Here is a 26779-nt window from a genome sequence, read left to right as displayed (position 1 = left end):
TCTGAAATGTATGACACGTGTATAATAACAGCCTAGTGCTCTGTTTTTAAAAAATGTGCTAGAGGCAATGTGCAGTTTCCCAGAGGCTTAATGAGGCACCCATACTGTGTTGGAAATTTTTCAACAATAAAAATTGACCTATTACATGCTTATGTAAAATGAGGGTTGACAATCACACAAATATGTCCAAAGTCAAATACAGGCATTGTGAAATATCACTTCTTTCCCACAGAGAAACTGGTCACCTGTTCACAGTAGGCTTTTGCATTATATCCTATCCAGTAAAGAATAAGATGCTTCCCCACAGGGACACAAAATGGCAGCAAAGTACTGGCCCAGTGCCCTTCTATCAATGCTTTTCACTGACTCTTTTGCCAAGTCTTCAAAAATAACACATAGGCATACTTTTCAACATATGTTTTGCCTCTTTGTTGGTTTAAAGGCATAAAGGGAAGAAAAGGTCATGTATTATTCACTACTTTATCGTCAAATGCAAGAAAAATTCATTGTTTGCTTGTCTGATTTTATTTTACTCTCCCTAATACATCTTTTATTTAAAAAAAAATCTGGAGTCTTTTGCTGTTCTTTTAACATATATCAGAAGTAGCCTGTTCTTAAAAACTGAACATATGTCTCTGAACCTGCATCTGAATTCAGGGAAGTGTCTATTGCAAAACACTGAAATTTGGAGTCAAGGGAGCAGAAAAGTTGGATTCAGGGCTTTTTCAGTGTAGTATTGAATAATCAAAGAAAGGAAGATAATTAAATACAAAGAGTTGAAGGTTAAATTAAACATGGTAAATATTGCTCCTCTGCTCAAAGTAAATTAAGCTATTGTCAACATTTTTCTGTTTTTTAAAATATTAAACACTAAGTTTAAGCCAAATACGTACCGCTGAGGAAACACTAAATGACTATTAAGATTTAAGAAACCAAACAGTTTCTCTGGTGAATGTGTATCACCAGTGAATGTCCTAGCAGTACCTTGCTTCAGTTACCTGGCCAGTCACTGGCTCATGATGTCCCCAGCAAGAGAGGGAAATATAGGGAGGTAGAATGTGATTTAGGGAGTGATCAGAGTTTACCAGCAAACACCGATATCTCCGAGTTAAGGGAATAGAAAGAACTGAGGTATGAAAGCAGAATGAGTGTGGTAATTGAGGCCTGTATCCATCTTCAGTGTATGAGGCTACAAGTCATAAGACTCTTCTTCAGCAGGGAGAGCTTTTGTTGTTTTATTGATCTTCATATGGTTGGTGACTGCCCAGCTCTCCGATTTGTTGAGGTCTCTCTGCAGAGCCTCTCTGCCTTTGAGGGAGTCAACAGCTTCTCCCAGTTTTGTATGATTGCTGAACTTGTTCAGTATCCCCTCCAGTCCTGTGTCCAAATAGTTTACGAAGATGTGGAAGAGCACAGGGCTGAGGATGGAGCCCTGTGGAACCCCATTAGTGACAGGTCCCCCATCTGATGTCACCCCAGCCACTGTAACCCTTTGTGCCTGACCTGTGAGCACCCGTCCCATGGTGTGTTTTTTGAGCCATGTGCCAGAAAATTTTTCCAGAAGGATCTTATGATAAAGAGTATCGAAAGCTTTGCTGAAGTTCAAAAAGATTATATCAACTGGTTTCCCTAGTGGGCTACCTTGTCAAACACACCAAAATAAAAATATGAGAATTAGTGTGTACAAGAATTAAATAAATGCTGCAAGAATTGTCAATTCTAACAAAGAACATAATAGATTCAAATGTTACTTGTAATTGCTATTTGGATGTTTTCTGCTATTACTTAAGAATGTATTAAAAATACATTCCCGAGCTATTTAAATACACACAATCTGTAATGTCTCAGATGCCCATATACCTTAAATGTACAATACTGTAATGAGCATGATAACCATAACTTGGCACTCTATTTAGGTCCAGAGAGAACAGTACCATAATCCTGGTTATTTCACTGCCTTTACTACGCTCTAATGTCTCGACAATTGCTTATAAGACATACATTCCAGTGCATTATTTTTTAACTCCTGTATTTCATGAACAGCATAGTTTATGCTTCTGGCAAAGGCAACTTCCCAAGCAAAACTGAAAGTAGAAATATCATAAATATTGCGGGAATTCAGATGGATTTGCTGGACTATATGATGGGATCTCATTCAAGAGCAAGAGCCTACTCACAGAACATGTATAGGATCATAACTACAATATTTACACATATTTTATTTTCTCTCATTTCAGTGACTATTTCAACAAGTACCTTCTTTGATGGCTTACTGGTAACTGGGCTCTACACATCTACCAGTGTTCAGGCTTCCCAGAGTGTTGGTGGTTCCAGTGCTTTTGGATTTGGTAAGTCCAGTGTAATTTACCTTCTGCCACCCAGGGTAATGAATAATTGGTTGTACAGAGGACATCAGTATCAACACAATTACTGGAACAGGTTAATTTAGACTGAGTAATCAATAATACATGGAAGTCAGTGGGAGTCAATGAGATAAGGCAGTGGTGGCTTTTAGGCAGCTTTTATTGCTTCCTGTGCCACCTTCATCTTTGCTCAGCCCTGGTATCAGTATGCTGAATAATATAAATTTTAAGAGACAAAAGCCTCAGCAGATAAATTGTTTTAAACAGCCATTTCTAAATTGTGTGACATTTTGTATGAACTGAAGCATTTAGCCCAAAGCCTCTAACTGTTTCTTGGGCTGAAAACCTGTTTCCTTTAAGCTTATGTCAACCTACTTTTCCGTTCGGTTTATGGCATATTTCTTAAAACCAGAACGCTGGTCAAGATATTTTATACAACCAATTATTTACCAAGTCCAAAAAGCAGAATTTTAGTAAAAGGGGTATGATAGCCTTTGCAGATTTATCATGTTTTTCAGGTTCTGCTGTAGCCCTCAGCAGTAGCAGCTGTGCTAAGGACAAACATTTTTTAAATAATCCCTTCTAAGTTTGTGCAAGTAATTGACAGCTATACCTTCTGCAGTTTGTTATTTGGTAGCATTTTTTATATCCTTACAAATAATAGTAACAATTGCATTCCTCCAATTGGAGGAACTCAGTGACCCTAACACGCAATCTATGGTGAAGGTACAAAAACAGGTACCAGTCACACGGGACACCAACTGCACTGCACTTGCAGTAGCATATTTAAATGCTAATTTGTCTTCTGGACAGAATTCAGTACTTTCTGCATAATAACCTCTCATGGTACTTACTTTTGTTACAATGCATGTAGAACATGAGTGGTCTGGGCATTTGAGTGTCATCCAGCAGACAGACATTTGCTTGTAAATGAAAGAATGTAATGTAAATAGCACATTATTTAAAACTGTACTGAGGGGTAATTTGAGAAGGGCTTTGCTTCTGTGGATAACACCACCATTCAACCTCAGACTTTTTGCTCAGCCTTTCAAAGGGAAGAGCATGGCTGGCACAGGTATTTCATGCCTTGTGCAAAAGGCAGTGAAAGCTTCTCTTTTCTGGAAGAATTTGTGCTGTTGTTTCTCCTTTCCCACTGTACTGTTTACAGGATGAATAAGATCTGATGGAGTAAGCAAGACAGAAAGTCATTATCAATATGAAATTTCTGGGATGTTCAAGTTACTGACAAGCTATTACCTATAAGTGTTTGTGTCACATCATTGGGCAGATCATGGCAAACTCACTGGGCAAAGTATACAGGTCATGTTTAATTACATGTAAGCTTTTAAGAATGACAATTAAGCAACATTTTAAGAACCTAAATACCTTGTGCATTTACAAAGAATGTCTGTATTTTTCCCTAAATTTGTATTTTCATTTGTAGAATAAGGCTGTTTCAGTTGATGTTTTATTGAGACAGATGTTAAAGTAACATGTGATATGTGACAGGTAAAACAATGTGGCCTTCTTTAACTTGCCATGGGTCATTCTCTAGCTCTTGATGTGTTACTTTGACCATTCTGTCACTGTAAGATAACCAAAAATTAAACTGGTGACATGTGTGTTCTCTATCCAAAAGAAACTCCAAGCCTGGAAAAATCCAAAAGGCAAAGTGATGCAAAAACAGTCATGCAGAGTTGGACCTACTTCATTTTGCTCATCAATACAAATTCTCAAATATCATGCCTGGGGAGATCTGATGCTCTGCCTTGAACATGCCTCCATTTATGTCAGAGAAAAAGTGCTGCCATCTCTGAATTTTTTTTTTTTTTTGACTTTCTGTGGGTAAACTGTAGGGTCAGTTGTGTTACAGTGTTAGCTACAAAATATTTTAAATAAAAGTCTCATTTTTCTGTTTTCTTTGCTACTTCCTAAGCTTGTATACACATTGAAAAAACAAAAGAACCAATCCAAATGTTTCATAACAGATGATGCTCTTGTGCAGTGTCTTTGAAGTCACAGTAAAAAGCCAACAGTGAAGAAAAATGGCAATGGCTTTTAAATGCAATTTTATATGAATGCTCAATCTATGATGTACTGATGGCTCCCAGGACTAAGAAATGCATAAACTTTTCCTATCTCTACCTTGCAGTGAGAGATGAGAAGGCTGGCCTCTTCCAAAAAGCATTTATCATGTAAATGATATGCTTCTAAAAATTATTTGATAGTTTTAAAAGTAACAATATTTTAAAATCCACCATTTTCAGTAGAAAAATAGAGCAGTCTCCACAGTATTTAATATGTTGTTTAGTAGAATAGTAGGTGGGAGTGACATTGTTTGGTTTTCTGAAGAAAACATAAAGCGCTTTCTCCAGAAACCCTGAATCCATCTGTTGTGTCATCATTTCCAATCAGCAAAGAAGCTGTTTCTCTTTTGAGGCAAGTGATTGTGATATTCCTGTTAGATTTAGCTTGCTGGAAATTATTATTTTTTTTAATGTTGAGGACTAGTCAGGTTCAGAGACCTCAATTCAAAGATTTATATGGTTTACCATAGATTAGATGGGGGTGGGGCGCAAAGCTGGGCCTTTAAAACCTGAAGATAGTAGTATTCTGAAATTGGGTTGATAGTGGTTGCTTCTGGTGCAGGAAAGAATATTTTTTCTCCCTTGCAATATTACTATTGAAATGCTCTTGTCTGTCTCACACAGGAGGTCACGATAGATTATCATAATCTTCCAGACTGCCCAACAATTTGAAGTCTCCCTAACATACATATGTCTCTTCTGTGCTATGAGTTAATGGGTTGTGACTACAATTATCTTTTACCAATTTAGGAAGTTGCTTGATGGAGACACAATCATTGTCAGTTACCACAGTTAACCACGTCAAGAAGCTTTGAAGAAGAAAAGAAAAAATATTTTAATTCTTAAGGTTATGTTTTCTTTCTTCTTTAGTACACATTGTGTAGGCAAAGAAATAGTTCCTGATTTCCTCTGTGGGATTACACTGACATGAAGCTCCCAAACTTTTATTTGGGAGACCTAACAATTTTTTGGTGCGAAATGTGTGAAGTTTTGGGTATAAAAGTTGATAGTGGTCATAAATAATAATGTTTTGTCCCAGGCTGAAGTATTCTCTGGGTTCAGATAAAGGTAAAACTAAAATTGTAAAACTAAATTTATAATTGGGATCAAACATAAGTGTGTTGAAATTTGACTAAGCAAGGTGGGAGGATCCTTTAGTAAAGAAATTATCCTTAAAAGTAGCTTTTAAGAAGACTGTTTCTTTCTTCATTAGATTTCCTTATACAACAGATACCCTCAGCTGCATCTCTCCAGTGTCATTTCCACTTTCCTTTCCTGATCAGTGTGGTGTGTACGTGGAAATGTTCCCACATCTTTCAGTGTTGTTGGCTGAAGGGCAATCCCACTCTTTGCATCCCCTCAGTAGCCCTCAGTTTATTCACACCCTGTCCATCTCTGGAGTCACATTTTGGACTTCTGTGGGATCTCTTTATCCATCAGTGTTTTCCTTTCTTCTGCTTTTGTCTCTCAGGCTTCTTGTTGGTGTTTGGCCTTTTTTTTGACAGCTTGGGTCATCTGGCTGTGCTCTGGGGTTTATCAGCCCACCAAGACTGATCTCCCATACAGTCATTTAGGGGCTCTCAGTGCTTGGCTTAGTCCAAATATAGAAGAGGAAAGTGAGAGGCAGGAGTACTAAAAAAAAATGTTACAAAGCTACAAATGTGGTGGTGGGTTTGATGGGAATGATTGCTTGCAAATGAGAGTAAGGATAAATAGTTTGGTGGGTGGCAGGGGAACCACTCTGTAGCTTGGCATAAGTACGAAAATACCGCATGGCTGCTCCAAAGCTGTGTGCTCTGGAAAGCAGGGAGCAGGGAGCACGGCATAGTTCCTACAATTAAAGGAGAAGATTACAGCCTAATCCCTCAGCAGCGATAAGGAGCGCTATGAGCTGAGGACCTGAATCTGTCTCATTACACAGGATCGTCCTGGTGACAGGCGGGCTGAGCAGACACGTGCTGGGCTGCGTACATCAAAGCTTGCCTTTGACCTGCCACTCACACTGCATCTCCAGTTCTTCTCAAGGCTTTCTGGCTCCCTGGTAGCTTTTCACATGATGAATACATGACAAATTATATTTAAGTTTGGTGTAATTAGTTTCCTACAAACTGTGGTGGGAAACAGCCTTCTAGCTAAGCCCCCCAAAACCTAATTTTATGCAAAATCATAATCACTACACCAATGTGCATCTTTTAGTGAATGTGGAATTAACAAGTAATTTCATGGTAACATTTATATATGCATTAACCTTCCAACCTAAATTGCAAAGGTCCTCTTAGAAGTCTGTAGGTTCTATTGTAGTAGAGACAGTGGACTCCAAATTCTCATTACGCTGGAAAGTGTTGCCATAGGCCTAACTGGATAACAAAAATTTTTTGTTTATATTCTGTGTAGGTTTACACAGCTTGTAATTTGCAATCTTTTAAAACAGATAACCCCATTCTACTGTCAGGTCATAAACTCCTCATGAAATTTAGGTTTTGTTTAACTGTGCGGGATACTTTATAAGAAACTAGGAGAGTGATATTACCTGGAAACATTTTAGTGCCTGAACTTTCATCTTCTTTTGCTAGAAAGCAAAAAATAGAAGATGAAAGCGATATTGCAGTCTTTTCTCTTTTGCAATTCTTTGTTTCTATATCATGAATGTGATCATACATATTTTAAGTAATATATTGACTCTCTGGGATTTAAAAAAAATGAGTAGTTAAAAATATTCTTTGAAATATGGTGAATAATACATTTCCTAGAGGAAATCCTGGAAAGAGCAATTGCCAGATAAAATGTAATACCATATAAATTATCTTATACTCTTTTCTTTTTACTGTTCTATTGCCTTTCAACAGGATTAAAGCAGCCTTCAAATAATCCTCCGCTGGGTATTTTGGTTACATATGTGATTGCATAGCCAACGAAAACCCCCTCTCAATTTATAGAGGAAGGATCATTTTGATTTGGATCTGTATGGGTTGGGAACTGGGGAAAAGGAAAAGAGTGGTTTCCAGGTCCTATATCCCTTTCACTCTGAGCAGGCTTAGGGCAGAATTACTGTAGGCAGTGCTGCTGGATGCTGGTTTCATCTCCAGATGAAGAAGGGCAAGGAGGGTGCCTGGGTGGCTGAAGGACACCCACAGTGTTAAGTCCAAGGGGGTACCACAGACAATGTGCCCCAGCTCTGTCAGCACATGGGTCTGGACCATGCATTGGAAGCATCCAAGGCTCCTCCTGATCCTGGATGGGGTTTGGGGTTTTGAGCTTTCAGAGGCTTGGTTTTGGCATCAGTTTATGCTCAAACACTGATGCTTCTGGGACAATGTTTTACTTTCAGATTTTGACATATAAAGGAAAATATCCCCCACTAACATTGTGAGATGGAAAAAGGCCAACTGTTGCATTTTCTTGTTAGGTGAGCCTATAAAATTGATCCCCCCTGCTCAGTCTGCCTCTCTGTGCTTGCTCATAGCTCTAAAAAGTAAGGAACAGTCGGCAAATGACAGCTCTTAAAAAAAGTTTTCGGCTATGTACATGCTACTGATCTTGAAGTGCTTGAAGTGCAGTTTTCTAACTTAGTGAAATTGCTGTAGATCCCTGGTCTACTTTGTGACAAGCCAAATGGGCTCCAGGACCCTCCCTTCACACCAGAGATATTTGCCAGAAACCAAACAGATGGTAAACTAGGAAGAAATGACCCTCGGCATTCTCATTAGAACAGTTGGGGAAATTTTAATAGGGCCCTGTTTGCCTTGTGCTGTATCTAATACCCTTTGAACTGCCACTTTTTTTTTCTTTTTTTTTCTTTGTTACAAGTCAACTACTGCCATGTATATTTTAATAGGGATTATCAAATACAATTTGCCCAGAAGATGTAACAGCCCTCCACTGCTAATTAGCAAAGTTTAAATAATCACTGAGTTCTGGAATAATTGGAAAGAAACAGTGATTTTTCTGCCAATGTATAATTACCAATTAACAGGAAGATAAAATATCTGTATAGCAGTCATATCTTGGAGAATTTGTTAACAGTCAATTAAATAGTGAGTTGATGCCAAACTGACATTGGTCAAGAAAGTTTACATTTGAGCTTAGTTTTAAGATACTTCACCTACAAATGGTATGTAAGGAAACCATAATGATGATAAAACTTTGAAAGTCTGTGTGTCATAATGTTTAATTACTACTTAATTGTCTTCATGGCCAAAAGTTGACCATTTCTGCAACTGATTGGCTATCATATGTGCCTTGTGGAAAGGGTTTCAGCTTTATTAATACAACATATATCCATTATCATGGCATAGGCAGGTAATTACCCATGCTTGCCTGACAAGGAACTCTTTCCCCAAGTATTTTAACTGCTGAGGAAGAACATTCCCCACATATAGTTGGATTAGGCAGACACCAATGCTCCAAGGTTGAAGGAACAAGTTCACTGGAGAGGGAGCCTACACAGAAAATACTTAAACTGGCCTTTAGTCTAGTTTCACCCAGTCCAATCACCCTGAACACTTTCATCCTTTTCTACAACAACTCTTGGACTTGTCAGGTTTGCCTAACTCCAGTCATGGCAGCAGCAGCAGCTATTGGACATCAAAATCCAATTTTGCCTAATCTCTTGAGAAGCTCTGAGCTAGTCCACAATTTATTTCAAATGTCTGAAAGCATTACGAAGATGACAGTAGAACACTCCAAGCTTTTAACCTTTTAAATACACCAGTAACTCCTGCTAGCACTTGTGTGGTTAAGGCTGAAAAGGATAATGAACCTCTTAGAGGTGTGGCACATGTAATATTTCTTGTATTTCTTAGCTCTGAATAGTGGGTGCAGGTGTGTTTAATCCTACAGGCAACACTTAAGGCTTTGCAGATGAGATCGGAGTGATGACTGCACTGGAGACACAGAGGAACATTCTCCATGTGCCAGTGCTTGTAAAGGGGCCTCTAGAGTTTTTAAACAAGAAAACGCCTTTAGAAATACTTTTACACAGCCAAAACCAGAGTGCTAATTGAAATGTTGGGGCCAATTTTGGTCCAATTTAGCAAGTACGTTTATTCAGTAGTGATGTTTTTTTTCAGGTTTTATATACATCCATTTTTTTTTCCCCTGGGTGGCCAGGAAATGGTATGGGGAAAAGCTAGAGAATAATTGAATTTTAATGTGATTTTTTCAATTGCTTCCTAATTTTTTATAAAATGCATGTAGTAAAAAAAATGATGTAATAGTTTGTGATCTGATTGGTGTTTTTGCTACCCCTCATACCTCTGAGAATACTCCTGATTCCAATAAGGCAAGGATTTCATTCAAAATACATTAAGACGTTAAATATTCATTGTGACAGGTTGGTGATTTTTATTTATACCAATATTTACTGAAAGTAATTTGAAACACTTTTTGAACTGTGCAAATTGTAGGTCCTTTAATAATGGAAAATAATATATAAATAGGTACACACACCCCTATCTATAGAGACATATGCATTTATTCCTCACTCTCCTTTTTTCATCCTGATTTCAAGTACCATGTTCAACCAGTGCACTTTGAGCGCTGTTAACCAACATATTCCAAATTTTTATGTTTTGTAAAAAAGTTGATGCCCCTTAGAAAAGGACCTGGGGGTGCTGGTCCACAGTCAGCTGACCATGATCAGTGTGTGCCTGGCTGGCCAAGAAGGCTAATGGCATCCTGGCTTGTACCAGCAATAGTGTGGCCATCAGGACCAGGCAGTGATTGTCTCTCTGTACTTGGCACTGGTGAGGCCGCACCTTGAATCCTGTGTTCAGTTTTGGGCCCCTCACTACAAGAAGGACATTGAGGTGCTGGAATGAGTTCAGAGAAGGGAACAGAGCTGGGGCAGGGTCTGGAGCACAGGTCTGATGAGGAGCAGCTGAGGGAGCTGGGGGTGTTCAGCCTGGAGAAAAGGAGGCTTGGGAGAGCCTTAGCACTCTCTACAACTGCCTGAGAGGAGGTTGTGATGAGGTGGGAATCAGTCTCTTCTCCCAGGCAGCAAGTGACAGGAAAAGGAGAAACAGCTTCAGGTTGTGCCAAGGGATGTTTAGATTGGGTATTAGGAAAAATTTCTTCATTGAAAGGGTAGTTAAACATTGAAAGAGGCTCCTCAGGGAAGTGGTAGAGTTGCTATGCCTGGAAGTATAAAAAAAATTAGTAGACGTGACATGGTTTAGTGGGCATGTTAGTATTTGGTTAAAAGTTGGACTTGATTTTAGAGATGTTTTGTAACCTTAATGATTTTATGAGTCTAAATCTTACCTTAAAATCCATCTTTGTTTTTATAATGGGTAAATCACTCTTGTTTGCCATGGATTAGAGAAACGTCACTGTATGACTCAATTCTCTTTTGTTACTGTTTTATTTTCTTAGCAATAACATTTGTCCTATTTGTTCACCAGCTAGAGTGTGATCTGTAAAGCAAGGACTTTCTTCTCTATTATTCTCTACAGACATGCTGGCACAATAAAACCCAATCTTTACTGTTCATGACTGTTATTATAATACAGATAATAGCGCAGAAAAGTCAAGGAAAAATGATTTAAGCCTTCATTGATTGCAATAACAATAACAAAATACTTTTCTCTCTAAAAGATGTTGTCATTATGCCTTGAGAGCTACATTCAGCTGGATTGACAGGCTGGAGTTGCATGGTAACTTGTAGTAACAGAGAGGTATCTTTAATAAATTTGGAGGAAAAGGCCATCATCTAGAAATTTAGGGCCATCTTAAAATTGCATTCTGTGTGCGTATGCTTCACAATAGATCAAGCAATAGTTCCCATGGCTGCATGATCTTCACACTGCCAGTGTGCCTGCCTGCATAGCTTCTTGTCCAGAGCCTGGTTCTGTGATGCCTCATTGTCGTGTGTTGTGCTGTGACAATCAGTCAGAGCCTCCTCTCCTGACTTTCTGGCTGTGCCAGGCCTATTATTTTCCCCACATTTTGTGTTTGTCAGGATGCAATAGCATATTCAAGCAAAAATTACTGAGCTCTTGGACTTCATCAGTTAAGATGCATTGAAGCCTCTTGCAAATGTGAAGTGGTATTGGGAAATTGTTTTTATCATAATTTTGAAGACAAGTTTGTAAACTAATTTCTGGCATATTATGACAAACAAATGTCATCAGACTGCTTCCCCCATATCTGCCAATTTGCCGCATTTCGAAGTGGAGTTGATTATGTGTGGTGAAAAATCAGGCTTACAGGAAAATGGAGCCCTCTGTTAAATCCTGATCATCACCTGTCCTACCAGCTGAATTCACTGTTTTCTTGTCCCTTGTCGGTGTTGTGACTGATAATCATTTGTGTGTTTTCAGAGATGGTTCACAAGAAAAATCTGCTCCAAGTCTGCTAAAAGGAATATCCCAATTTTCAAGAATATACCAGCAAAAGGCGATTGCTGTTTGTAGGGAGTGATTGGTAGGGTTGCATCTTTATCAGATGCTAAAATACATGAACTAGAGCAGGAGTTTACCAGGTTCATGCTGGCAGTGGGAGCAGGGCCAGCTCCTCACTCTCCTGGGGCATAGGAGGGAAGAGCAGGGTCTCCCCATGCTGCTCCAGCTCAGCTATCACTGGCACTGATGGCAGGTGGAGAGAAGAAGGGATTTTGCCTTTGCATGGGCAAGGTCATTCTTACAGCTTTTGCTGTAGCTAAAAGGGGTATTTGCTGATTACTGAGCTTAGAAAATTTTGGGTTAGTTTGAAATGAAATTTGTAAAGTATCTAAAATGCACTTGCTCATAAGTGAACATCACTTCACAGGAGCCTGTCAGTCCAGTCCTCCTTGCTACAAAATCCCCAAGAAGAAAAAGTGCAGACCTTCACATGAAGTCCTTACTCCTTGGAGGAGGGTTGCTCCTCAGTCCCGCTCTGCTGGATTTTATTACTGAATGAATTCCATTATTCCAGTGTTGTCATGTCAGTCTGGGTGTGGCTTTGCACCTTACTTTTTAAAGTTCTTGAAAGAGAGGCAGAAAAAATGATGATTTTCAATTTCTTTAACAAAATATGTGTGTTAATACTTTAATAGTTCATCTGATGTTTGAGTTTCATTGTTTTTGGTGACCTACTGGACATACTGTCATTTGAACACTGGCTTTTGCTTCTGAAAAGAAAGGAAATATGTCTTTTAGGTCAAAACTATAAGTTCAAGATATTGAAATCTTTAAGCAAGGATTTATTTAAATTTATCAAATGAGTCAATCTACTGTAATTCTTGCCTCATTTCAACCCTTAGGAATAATAATGCAATTATTAAAATTGGTGAAGTTTGTAACAAAAGCAATTGTATCTTCATAAGCCTTAGCTTGATCTGTTTGAGTGCTCACACTCAAAAAATACCTTTAGAAGAAATGCAGTGGATACACAAGTACTCATTGCAGGAAAGTAAAGATACTTTGCAGCTGTGTGAGACAGTTGGATTTCTTTCCATATAACATCAAATTAAACAGCTGAATGCTGACAGATCTTGTGATGTTTTGGGAAAATGTAATGTTGTTCAAAGCACTTTCACTGAGCTCTAGTTTATTTAAATAAAACTATTTAAATAATTACTTGACAAGGCTATTTTGGCAGCATTACAGCAAGTAATGAAACATTTTGCATAGCAGTTTATTAATAAAGTCAGTATTTTTATTCTCTATCACTCTGAGATTTGCTATATGTCTGCTTCTGGATAAACTAGTGACACAAATATTTTGTGACACTGGAGTCATACTCCAGTCATATAGCATCATAGTCACCTTGACAGTCTCTGACATGCTGGAAGGATGATGTAATTATTAGAAGGCTGAATCAATAAGTGCTAACAGCATTAGCTCTTAAGATGAAGAATATGAACATTAAAGAAGTCTAGATTAAAAAAAAAATCTTTAAGAACTGTTTCATCCTGGAAGTTTTAATTTTTAGGAGGATTAAGTTTATATTTTTAATTTTGATGTGAATAGTGAATTTCCTGAAATATACCATCTGCTTGCTCAGCAAATGTATACATTAAGCTTATCATTTTCTCCCTGTAAGTGTAATTGTGCTATTTTTAGATTCCATAATGAAGGTCTTGGTAGAGATTTCTCCTTGTTATCTACCAATTTAAATTTATCACTGAGCATGTAATAAGTAATATCACAGGCACTAGTGACCACCCAGTAGTCATAATTCACTCAAACAGGCAGCTTTGTGATAACCTTTGCTTAAGGAGGGCAAAGATGTAATGAAGTCTTTAAAAAACCTTCAGTCATAATCTGCCAAGAGTTCAACCAAGTAAACTCAAATGTACTTTAGCTGCAATTTTCCCTAAGACTATCAAAGAGGTGTGTGCTAGCTTCTGATGGAAGTTTGGGTAAAGATTTATCATGAGTATGGAATTCAGATTTGCTCTGAACAATTTATCAGATAGATGTGATAATTGAAAGGACTTTTGCTTAGCATGGGACAAATAGATGTTTATTTGTTCTCCACTTAAATATGCTGAGCAGGATATGTAAAATTCAGTAACATTCTCTATCCTGGAAACATTTATGAGGAATTTAGTTGCTGATTTTTTAAATTTCATTCTTAAAACCAGGACAGTTTAGGGTTTTCTTCTGTGCTTTACTCCTAGGTGGATCTCCTCAGCCTATTTCTGAGCATCCTTCCATTAGGGACTTCATTTTTGCTGTGTACAGCTTGGAGACCTTGGCTGTCTGGCTCAGGCATTCACACACAACCATGCCTTCAGGTGCCCTGTTTTCCAAGGACTGATTGAAATGCAAAGTACTTCTGGAGATGCAATTTTCTGATGCTCGCTGCTGTTTATCCAGAGGAGTTTTGAAAGACATCTGTCATACTCAGTTATGGCAGGGTATTGTGGTGAGCACTTTACACAAAAAAACCCCCTAGATTCAGGGAACTCATGGGGTGGGACAGATGGGCTCATGGACACTGAGGGACTTTGTAAACTAGAATATTTCACTACATAGGATTTTGATTTAATAGCATATACAGCATTTTAAATTTAATTGATTGGGATGTTCCCTAGAAATCTAGCTTTTAAGATCTAAGCTGTCATGATAAGAGATATATAAAGTTTGTTAGAAGTGTGCAATAGTCCATGGGAAAAAAGCTGTCTACCTCAACTATGTTATGAGAATATTAAAAGTTTAATACAAAGAAGTTGGTGGCATAGTATCTCTGGCCCATAGCAGAGGGCTTCCATCTGGTAAAACTATGATCACAGAATCATCATATAATGGCCTGGTTTGGAAGAGACCCTAAAGATCCAATTGCTGCTGCCATAGGCAGGGACACCTCCCACTAGACCTAGCTCAAAGCCCCATCCAACCTGGCCTTGGACATTTCTAGGGATGGGGCATCCACAACTTCTCTGGGTAACCTGTTCCAGACTCCCACAGCACAGAATTTCTTTCTAATGTCTGAACTAAACTTGCTCTCAGTTTGAAGCCATTCACCTTCGTCTTGTCACCACATGCTCTTGTAAATGTTCTGTCTCCATCTTTATTGTAGGCTCCCTTCAGGTACTGGAAAGCTTCCATAAGGTCTCCCTGGAGCTTTCTCTTCTCTGGGCTGAATAGCCCAAATTCTCTCAGCCTGACTTCAGAAGAGAGGTGCTCCAACCCTCTGACCATTATTTGTGTCCCTCCTCAGGACTTGGTCCAACAGATCAATGCTCTTCCAGTGCTGAGAGCCCCCAGGCTGGATGCAGCACTGCAGGTGGGGTCTCACCAGAGCAGAGCAGAGGGGCAGAATCCCCTCCCTTGCCCTGCCTCCCACACTGCTGGGGACGCAGCCCAGGACATGTTTGGATTTCTGGGCTGCAAGTGCACATTGCTGATCATGTCCAGCTTTTCTCCCTCCAGCCCCGCCAAGTGCTTCTTGGCAGGGCTGCTCTCCATCTGTTCATCCCCCAGCCTGTATTGATACTGGAGGTTGATTAATTACTTTAGTTAATATCCAAAGCATGAATTTACAAATCAGTCAGAAGGGATGGGCTGTGGTGCTTGTCCTTTAAGTAAAATGCTATTAAAACTCTGACTCTGGATAAGAACCCTTCTTGTACCTTCCCCAAAGATGAGGTAAGGTCAGCCTACAACTGGTTAATTTTCTTTGGCTGGTGACACACGGAGATTTAATGTCCTAAGGTGGACACATGTCCCATGCCATGGGCTGACCGACCTCCACTGTCTGTGAGGAGCCAAGACCCTTCGCTCATGCACAGGCACGTCTGCATTGTCTGTGTCTGGGGCCGAGTCCCACCCTGGCTTTTCTCCTTCAGAGACTCAGGGTACTGTCTGGTTTTGATAACAAACAGCTTCATGGTTTAGCTTTGGGAATAGCTAAAGTGCAGTGCAGCTACAGTGTCCTTTAAACATAGCTTTGAAATTATGGGAAGCAACTTATTTTTTATTTAATAAGTGAACTTATTTAACTGAATTTGTATTTAATGTCACCCAGTTGGCACAGGGTGAGAAAAAGGAGGAAAGGTTACTGTTAACACAACCTGGTTTTATGCTGGCTGTGGAATTCATGCTGTTGCAAACCCTCTGAAGTACTTTCTAAAAAGCTGGTGTAGAAGAGTCTTGCCAGGACAAGTGGCTTTTCATGCATTGTTTTATTGACTCACATTTGATGGTTTCTCGTGTATTTAAAGGCTGAATTCCAGTCTCTAGGGAATGACTCAGAAACCATTTAATTTTGAACTGAATTCATTTGCAGTTTCCAACAGAGGCATCTGCTGACCAGTTATGAGAGGGTCTTGGTTCTTCTGTACTACCAATTGTAATCTCGTGACATGGTTTATTTTGAGCCTCCTGTGCTTATACTAGATCTTTTATTATAAAGGAAATATAAATATCTTCAAAAGCAATGCCAGTTATTTAAAAAATCCCACCCAAATATGAAAACATGTGAAAAACTCACTCAAATAGTGCTCACTTTCATGAATCATAGTCTAATAAAAATAACTAAAGATCCTGTTTTGTCTTTATTTTCATTGTTTTCTATAATTGAAAGAAATTTCCTCCTTGTTTTACTAGTAAAAGAAAATGTATTGTATTCCCACTACTTTATTTGTCACAAACCCTCCCTCCCCAAAACATCTTGAAGACAAGTACTTGCACCAGAGAAAAAAACATGAACTCTGGAGTAGTTAAAAATGGGATATAGTCAAGTAGATATTTTCAGAAGAAATAATTGTAGGCATGGTTTTATGGGTTACACAAGCCACATGAACAAGAAACCTTGTTTATGTGAATTATTATTATTATTATTATTATTTTGAATAATTATTATCACTATCATTATTATTATTGAATTAAAACTAAATTTATTAAATTTAGTAATAATTCTAAATACAAGGGAACTTGCACTTGAAATCCCCATCCATCTTATTTGCGGCTTGTTTCTTGAAGTGTTTGGTTGGGTTCTTTTAAATGCAGTTCTACAGTTTTCAGAATAAGAGTGAGAAGCTGTCAATCTAATTAGAGCAGGCATTCAAGAAGTAGTAGGAAGATATAAGTAGTTTAAAAATTATTCTAATGCAAGGGAAAATAGCTTAGAGTCTTCATAAGCAGATTTTGTATTTTTGTGCCCTGAAGACAAATAATAAATCCGAAGGGTTTCAGGAAATCAGTGCAATGAAATGACCTTTTATGATGAACAGAAAGAGTTTGGAAAACAATCTATGAGCATTCTGCAGTTAGATTGTTATTAAAGCACTGCTTCATCACTTCATATGCAACAAGAAAGGTACTTGCAGCAGGATTTATTTAAACAAGGCAGACAACATTAAGTGGAATCACTGTTAGTCAGTGCTAACCTTACTTTGTGGCTGAAGCCATGCTTCCTATTCACATAAAGTGCAAGAGAAACAGTGAATATTCATTTGATATCCAGGTAACTCTTATTTTTGGAAGTATGATATAAATACTACCTTTTTGTGTATGAACTTTGGTACAAGTCCACATTTTCAGTGTAATTTGAGCTTTGCTTTGGAAGAAATAAATGAGTGATTAGTTTTAAAAGTGATTTTCTGACATTAACAGAAAACCTGGAAACAGTGCTGCTTGTAGGTAAATATAATTTTCTATTTTTTAAGTGATGATAAGTTATTAAGACAACAACCTCAGGGCTTGATCACAATTTAAGAATGATGCAGTTTGGGGTGATTTGGCCCATTTTGGCACATGATCCCTGTGATGCCAGGGACCCATCCCCAGGAGGGAACCTTTCAGTTTGGCTCTGGTCCCTGGTGCTGCAGGAGCCGTGACAATGATGCTGTAGCTTGAATGTGTGTGGATTTAAGCTCCATCTTAAAGCTGGTTATGGTCATTTATCTCCTAAATTCCTATTGCAAAATTGTTTCAATGCTTCATTTGCCTAGTGATTAAAAAGGATCTAAATTAGAGTAAATTTATTCAAGTCCAGTTTCAATCCTTTGTTCTTATACCATGGTTGCCTTTTGGCTTAAACAGCTCCTTTACAACCCTGTGATATTTAGTGATAGCAGTCATCCTCTCTCTAAACAAGACAAGCTCTTTCTGTCTCCTTTTGTGACATATTTTACATTCTTCTCATCATCCTAGTAGTCCTTCTCTGCAGCTGCTCCAGCCTAAGTTAATCTTTTTTGAACACAAGCATTCATAATTACACACAATAATTGAAGTGATGTCTTAGCAGTACTTTACCAGCACCATACTAATACTTCCCACATCGTTACTAGAAATAATTGAGCTGATGCATTCTAGGGCAGTGTTTGTCTTTTTTCACACTGGTAGCTTATTGTCAAACAGTGATTGACTAATGTGAATTGAGCTTTCTCCTCCTCAGTCATTTCTAGCTTATAGCTGAAAGTGTTCTTGTTATTATCTAAAGTGCATGACCTTACATGTTCTACAAGAAGTAAAGAATCCACTTTGTGTACTTCTTTTCCCAGTCATTAATCATACTCTGTTTAAAACTGTGCCTAATTTCTAATTTTAATGTTTCTCCTTTGAACTTCCAGGAGCTGTTTCTTGCTGTGTCTTTAGCAGTGTGTCTGAAAGTCCTTTATTAGGGGATATTTTCTTTATGTTAGGGTAACTTATGTACTGAAATCAAATCACTTTTAAATTTCAACTAGTAATTTATAACCTATAGATATTGAACACTGAGTTCCTAGCGTAAGGGATAATTTTTATATCTAAGGAGAAGGTATATGGCAGATTAGCTTTTTTCCCCCAGACTTTGGAAATTTTCAGCTTCTTTCTAAAACTATGAACCCCAGCAATATGTATTCTTGCAGCCTCAGTTCATAGAATCATAGAATGGTTTGGATGGGAAGGAATCTTAAAGAACAGCTGGTTTCAAACCCCTGCCATGGGCAGGGACAGCATCCCCTAAACAAGGTTCTTCAAAGCCCATCCATGGCCTTGAACACTTTGAGGGATGAGGCAGCCACAGCTTCTCTGGACAATCCATTTTAGTGCCTCACGACCCTCACAGCAAAGAATTGTCCCATCAATACATGCCCTTGTGAAAAAATTCCTCTCCATCTCTCTCTAGGCCCCTGTTTGGTATTGGAAGGCCACTGTAAGGTCTCCCTGGAGCCCCTTCTCCAGGCTGAACAATCCTAATTGTGCTTCATCCCTCTAATTAATCATCTTTGTGGCACTCCTCTGGACTCACTCCAGCAGGTCCACTTTCTTCCCTTGTTGGGAACCCCAGATCTGGATTCAACACTGCAGGTGGGGTCTCACCAGAGTGGAGCAGAGGGGCAGAATCCCCTCCCTTGATGTGCTGCCCACATTCCTTTTGATGCAGCCCAGGATACGTTTGGCTTTCTGGGCTGCAAGTGCACATTGCTGATCATGTCCAGCCTCTCATCCACCACCTCCCCCAAGTCGTTCTCTTAAGGGCTGTTCTCAATCCACTCTCTACCCAGCCTGTATTTGTGCTTGGAATTGCTCTGATGCAGTGCAAGACCTTGCACTTGATCTTGTTGAACTTCATGAGCAGCTTCATGCTCCAATTTCCTCAGGACCCATGGATGCATCTCAGGTCCCATAGACTTGTGCACTTTAAGGTTCCCTAGAGGGTCTCTAACCTGACTTTCTCCTCCAGCAGGTGGTTCTTTGTTCTGCCAATACCTGCCTTTGCCTTCTGCCACTTAGGTCGTGTGGCTGGAGCACTTGATAGTGAAGACCAAGGCTATGGCACCAGTCCTGTCACCATCTGTTGATTCACCAGAGTGACAGAGAGTGGGTCAGGTTGGCAAATGGGTGCCTCTACAGCTCAGAAGAGAGCTGCCTGCTGGTGTCACCTGCCACCTTTTCTCAGTGGCTCTGTTTGTGGCACAGGGAGCACATGGGGCTGCCTTACTGAGTTCCAGCATCAATCCTGGTGTGATGGGACTTTCCTCTTCAGTACTGCAGAGCGGTGAAGTGGTTCTGCACAGGCACCTCAGGCTTTAGGTAAAGTCTCTTCCTCCTGCTGGTCCTTGTTCCTACAGGACTGGGGGAGGAGGATTGTTTTGCTGTTTTTAAGGTAGGTTCAGTTTACCAAATACTCTGTTTACCGTGTTCCATGTGACTAACCTATTCACTATTTGTTCCCACCTGGCCAATGTTTATATCATTAGAAAGTGTCACAGTTGGTGATTTCAGATCTTCCAGATTTCTGACGAAAATGCTGACTAATATTTCATGACAATACTCAAGAAAGTGCTATTTAGTGATGATTTATGAGGGACAGCTGGCTTAAGGGATTCAAGTGCTTAATGCCATAAATGTATGTTTTGTTATTGTTTAGGACTACTTTTGAATATAGCGATATTGTATTTTTAAGTAAAGTGACTCAGGAAAGGCTAAAAATGAAACTAAATCAATCAAAGTTGCAAATTAAAATAAAAGTTTCAGAATATTCTGGTTACAAAAGTATTATTTCAGTGAAAACAGATTCTATTGTTTTTCTGCTCTGCTAATTAACAATGGAGAAGAGTTGTTATTATGTGAAATTCCGTCAGTTCAACAAGAATTCACTTGATTAATACATGCAGAATAATACATGTTAGTCAAATACTGTTTTCCTCTGAGATCCCATTAAAAAATTGATCAAAGTTTAATTACAACACAGGCCAGTTATGTTTAGATGATACTGAAAACAATAAGGCCCTTCAAATAATGGGAATGACACAAAGAGAATCAACAATTGTCATGAGCCAAACTGGAATTCTGCAGATTTCAGTCAAATGGCTGAACAATACAGGGAAAGGTGCTCTTTTGCTGATGGCACACTGTAATGAAATGACATTTTTCATTCTTTGTCTGTCATTTTAGTTTCAGAAGTCACCTGAGGATTTGAAAGGTTTGTACAGAAGCTCTTGGATTTTGTGAGCATATTATTCTGAGAAAATTGGTGACAGAAAAACCCCTGACCAATATATGCTGGATTTTGTGAACCCTGGGGGTTTGCCTAGGAATTAGCTGTTTGATATTTACTTGGTTCCACTTCTTCTCAACAAGGAAGGTGAAGATAGCTCTGTCCTGTTGTGAGGACTGTCATTTGAGATCTGCTTGAGGAAGGAAATGGAAGGGATGGGTTGCAGAGAAAATCTGAACAGGGATATTTGAGGTCTACAGACAGTGTGGAAGCAGAGTAGAAAGAATGGGAAGGTAGAGAGGCTGAGGGGAAGGATGTTTGCTGAAGCAATGGGAACAAGGGAGAAGTAAGCATAAGACCAGAGTTCAAATGAACCTGTTCAAATGAAGCTGTTTAAGTCAAAGTATGAACAATTAACCAAAGAACCCAGATGTTGAGTTTGGGGCAGGAAGAACTAGTGGTTTTTTACAAAATGCATAAAAAGTTTGTAAGTCAGCCTTCAATTCACAGTCAACACTCCTGGAACATACTGCAATATGTGGCATAGCTGCATTTTTTAATTGAATGTAACACAGTCCATTGGTGGCCCTTCAGAAAGGAGTGAAGAATAGGATGTTCTTTCTTTGAGTAGTTATAAGGAAGAACCGCATGACCACGCACATCAGAGCTCAGTAAAGCTCCATGGGAAAAGTAAAACCTCAAAGCAAAAGTACTGCTATTCCTGCTTAGACCATCTGACCAAAGAAAGGCCTTTCCTTCAGGAAGTATCCTCCGGACAGAGTCTCAGAAGCTCTAAAATAAGATTTTCTATGATATACTGGATTTTAAGATGTATTTTATGTACAAAAAGTACTGATGGAACAACAGGAGCTCCAGGAAGGAAGCTGTGATCAAACTGGTATATTCTCTAGCAGAGATCCAATTCTAACAGGATAAAGATATCTGATACTGTACTAACTGAATCATTTTTCCTGTAAGAAGACCTATACTGATGTGGAGCACACTTATATCTACAGCCATACTTGTACAGATGTAGACATTTAGCTATTACTTTCTTGTCCAAATGCTCTGAGACATTTCAGGCACAGCTTTGAATATAGCCATACATTCATTTTTTATGAATAAAGCATCACATTAAAACGATCCCCTTCAGCAGCAAAGATTTGAGTCTTGAAGGTTATTCTCAACTTTTCTGTGCTAATATAGCATCTTTTGTTACCTTCACGATTTCAAAGCACTCCAGAGAGAACCAAAACCAACCTGCCTCACCCACTATTGTTCAGAGATCTATCATGACCTCTCTGCAATCCAGGCTTTTTGTTCTAAATGTTTTTCTTTGACTAATTTTCAAGTAAATCTTACTTTTTTTCCTACTTCAAAAGTAAATTAGATTTACTGAGGTAGCTATCACTAATGGCATGTTTCTCCTGAAGTAATCCACAGGTTACATGTCTCTGAAAATTGCCATTTGCACAAAGTGAGTAGAATTATTTATAAAAAGATTTTAAAATTCTGAACACCACATCTGCAATGAATATTGGGAATTTGTTTTAGCTCACAGGCTATAATCTCTATCAAGAGTCTTTTTTTGATAGTAAAATAAAAGGTGCCTGCTAACAAGACAAAGATTTCTTTCCTTCGTTTTCTTGAAAACGGCTGTATTGTAGGGCTATGTTTGTAGCAGGTATTAAATTTTTTGTTCTCTGTAATCCTTATTATCAAGGAATGCTTGAAAACTGAGTGGGACATAAGTTATAGGTAGTTTTCTGTGGAGCCCATCACAAGCACCCATTTCTCCATGTTGTTTATAAAAGAACTGTAATCATTTCCTGTGTGAAGACTGCCTCATTAAGCATCTAAAGTATAGGTTCAAGTGGTCTGGACCATTCCCATGGGAGCTATCAAGGGCTCAAGTGTTTACTCAGTTTTTATATAAGTTTTACAATTTTATATATTCTTATCAGTAGCTGACTTAAACTGAAATTAGCTGAAAGCCAATTTGGAGCTGCTCACAGGAGTCTAATTATTCAGAAAAGTGATTTCAGCATAACCAAACAATTATCTTAAGATAGCTAGTTCAAGTGGTATAAGCTGTTGGTATGGTTTGGACAGATCTGGGCTTATGTCACGCAGTGTGAAGGTCTGTGTATTTGTGTGTGATAAAATGCTTCATTTCCTTAATTTGCTATTTTAAAGGATCTCTTAAATGTATCGTTTAAGAATGAACAAGGGAAAAAGAAGCATTCAAAAACTGGAAGATCATATTGCATGCTTTTGGTCTTTCCATCATTACTATTTCTCTATGGCTATGTATTTGAAGCTTAGATGTCATCTCCAAAGAGCGATCTATACTTTGTACTACACTGCATAGAGCTGTGTAAGGAATAATAAAACTGTATGTATCACCCCAGAAAAATAGTACACCCATATACCCAGTAATGGCAGCCCTGGAGCTTCTGACATATTGCCAGGACAGCCTGCATCTCCAGTTGCGCAACGCTTGTATTTCAAAACATTTAAATGAAAAATAGGTGGAAAACTAAATACGGAAGTTATTTTGAAGTGAAGTATGGTGATTTGTTGAGATAAATTGCAAAATAAAGACCAGGCAGTGTTACAAGTGTGGAGTAGGTAAATTCATTACAGCCACCATAAGCGATGACAAATGTTCTACTATGAATATTTTTTGGGGAAGCAGGACACAGGCATTCCCCACTCCTCCATGCCTTTGTTCACTTGTAGACATGGAGCATCTTCCCCAGGTGGCCACCATGGTGTCATCTTCAGCCTCCCTCTGGAATGCCTCTGTCACCATTTGGGTTCACTTGTATGGCCATGGCTTCAATCTACCCAAGAAGAGATTCAATCAGTACAACATTCTTCCTCAATGATGATTTGGCCACTGCACTAAATAATACTCTGTTAGTTAGCTTTAGGATGCCACATTCTTCCTGATAAAACTATCTGGCATGTTTGGCCCATAGTGGTAGATCAACTGGAACCTCCCTAATCCATGCAGATTAGTCAAGCGTTTATTTACCAGAAATATCCTTTTATATATTAGTTTATCAATGAGCAACAGGATCCAGAAGCACTAACTAAAACAATAGATACCTTCCAAGAAAAACACCAATGCCAGGTTAGAGAACACGGGCATGTGGAGAAGAACTGATATTTGTGAGAGCTGATGTTACAGTGTGAAACAGCAATGTTACAACTGCAAAGTATCTGGAAGTCCCAGAAGAAAACACATCAATTAGCATGCAAGGCAGAGCTGAATTAATGTAAATTAGGAGACCTTCTCATTTTCTGAACTGCTAATCGGCTTTGAACAAGAAAAAATATATTTGAGACCTTGAGATGGAAAGTTAAATTTCTCCCTTAGTGAAACGCACACTTTTTTCATTATTGCAAAACAATAATGAAGGGGGGAACTTCCCAGTAGAGCTGCAGCTCTTCAAGGTATTTTTCTTTTTAAGGGCAGATTAGCACGTCAAAAAGCAGAGCCATGTTTTATCTTTATATTTTTAGCCTTCTCTTTATACATTAATGGGACTGCAGCTCTCTAGTGTAAGTCCCTTGGGTGTTACTTTGACTTAGCGTATTTTTTAAATCCTTTTTAAAACCACAGTATAATCTTGGAACATTTATCCTACTACAGTCACAGTGGGGGGCATCAGCTGAGAAAGGCAGGCTTTCAGAAGTGTTGATTCATGGAACTGAAGCAAGCAAGGTTTAAGATTAAATTCAAGCATCTAGTTGATGCAACAGGAGCACCTGGGATGCTCTGCTCACGCTCACACCCCACATCTGGAGTTCAAATATTTTTCCCATTTCCATCCCAAATTCTAAAGTGCAACTCAGACCTTCTTACACATGATCTTTAGTTTGGTGGTGTTCTCATATTTCTGTAGGTCTGGATAAAGCTTTCTTCTTTTCAGCAAAACCACGAGTTGATTTGAAAGTTATGCAGTAGAGGGCTCCTGCACACTATTTCTGTAGCACACTTAATTTTCATGCATGCTGTGATATTGGCTGCTACCATATGGACATTGATTAGGCTTCAGATGTGAATATTGTTTTCTGTTTTCATTTTGTTTTCCATAAGTGCATAGGACACCCAGCACAGTGGGGGCTGCAGCTCCACCAAGTGTGTGGAGCAGTGTGTGCCATTCTGGGGGAAACAGCTCAGCCCTGCCTCTGGGTCAGCCCAACAGCAGCTTCATGGACACACCCCCAGGACTATATTTTCAGATCCTATATTGAACATTAAATGAGTGCAGAAGATCAGCCTTTACCATTTAGTCATAAAGTGCTCTTCTGAGGACAAAGACTTCAAAAACTGCAATCTTTTTCTCCAGTAGTTTTGGTTAACATTGATTGATAGTTTATAAGGGGGTTACTGTTCTCGGTAGCTTGTTTTTATTTGCCTTTCTTATATCTGATCTGAAAGTGCTTTTGCATGTTTAGGATTGATGATGTTTTGTCTAGAAGCAAGTTTCAGGCAAAGGAATAAAATGCAGCATTCCTTTCTTCCCATTCTTGTGACTCTCGACTGACTGTATGTGTTGTCAGATAGAAACAAAACTGCAGTGTTACAATTTTCTGTCTGTGGTATGTATGTCTTAATATATACCATATGGCAGGGGGCAATGCACCAGATTTTTTTTCATGGGTGATTTTTTTTTTTCACTAGAGTAAAAGTAGTGATGTGGGAATGAATTAGTCAAATAATTTGCTCTTCTTCTGAGCTTGTTGGCTGTGATTATTTTTGCTTCTTTTGATGTGTAAAGCTTTGTATTTAGGTTTTGTTTCCTGAAAATTTTTGCTGCTGTTCATGTTTGTTAGCTTGCAACGCATTTTCTGAGGAGTTTTCTTCTGATGGGTGCCATTCTGCCTTCAGTGGGCAGAAATTCAGCCTTCTGACAATGCTGCCCTTCTCTTCGTAATATTCTCAACATTATGGTCCATTGCTGACCAGTGGGGGAGAGGCAGTATGAATTGCAAAGATCATTGCACAATTTAAGATAAACCAGGAGGCAAAGTAAATTACTGCACATTTTACAAGGGAAAGGGAACAACTGCCAGACTTTCTGTTTTGTCCTGTAAATTGTAAAAAGAGATGTTAAAGATGCATAGAGAATTAAAGCAACTTCTTGTGTGTTTGTAGAAAAGGAAATTTTCTTCTTTTTTTTTTTTTTTTTTGCCAAAAATACCACAGAAGTCTGCAAATCACAGTTGATATATTTGTTTTGATGAGGAAAAGCATGAGCAAGGAACACTTTGATTTTCAAACTCCAGCTTTACTGAGTACCTGAATATCAAAACTTCTGCCTCTATTCCCCCTGTGCATTTCTCTGGTGACAATGAGGGGAGACTGACTGAGATCACCCTGGTGGGGGTCAGTCAGGTGCTGGTGATGGATGGGATCTCAGCCAGGCTGGCTGTGCCCTCTGGGTTCCCACATCCTGCTGCTGCTACACAGCACACTCACCCTTACACAAATGCTTTAGCCCAGACCTAAAGCCTTATCACCACCACCAGCCTGCCAGCCACAGCAGTCCCAGTTTGGTGCTCCTATGCTATAAAAGCGGTTGATGTAATAGGTTTGTGGCTACAGAGGAGGCAAATCCAGCAGGTTTTGTCCTGAAACATCAGAATATCTGTGGAGAATACAGCTGGTGTACAGGCCTGTGCTTCTTTCCACCACTAATTTGATCTGGGCAGAGATACTGGTGGATTTCAGCCAGCAGCATTGAATTTCAGCATAGTTTCAAAAAAAGAACTCCTGGCAATTGACAATTTTAATTGAAATTCCACCATTCAATTCATAATACCATTTTTCCAGCCTCACGTCTCCCTTAACTCTCCCACCAACTTGGTCAGTGATTTCTCTGCTCTCTCACCCTTTTGCAGAGGCTGAGAATGGCCATGGTGCCCATTATGAAGCTTTATTTATGGTTCTAGTTTTTA

General features: G+C 38.9%; 1 protein-coding gene across 2 annotated transcripts in view; it reads left to right on the top strand.

Annotated features, from left to right (window-relative positions):
* The window catches only part of RELN (reelin), a 274888-nt gene that overhangs the window by 40897 nt on the left and 207212 nt on the right, over positions 1–26779 (top strand). For both annotated transcript variants that reach the window (XM_039570742.1, XM_039570743.1), the window contains exon 2: positions 2238–2348. In XM_039570742.1, the coding sequence (XP_039426676.1) occupies positions 2238–2348 (111 nt within the window). The remainder of the gene's footprint in view (positions 1–2237; positions 2349–26779) is intronic.

Source organism: Corvus cornix, chromosome 1A (genome assembly GCF_000738735.6).
Source record: "Corvus cornix cornix isolate S_Up_H32 chromosome 1A, ASM73873v5, whole genome shotgun sequence".
In the NCBI taxonomy this organism is placed as follows: domain Eukaryota; kingdom Metazoa; phylum Chordata; class Aves; order Passeriformes; family Corvidae; genus Corvus; species Corvus cornix.
Note: the sequence above shows the minus strand (reverse complement) of the source record. Positions and strands in the feature narration are given on the sequence as shown.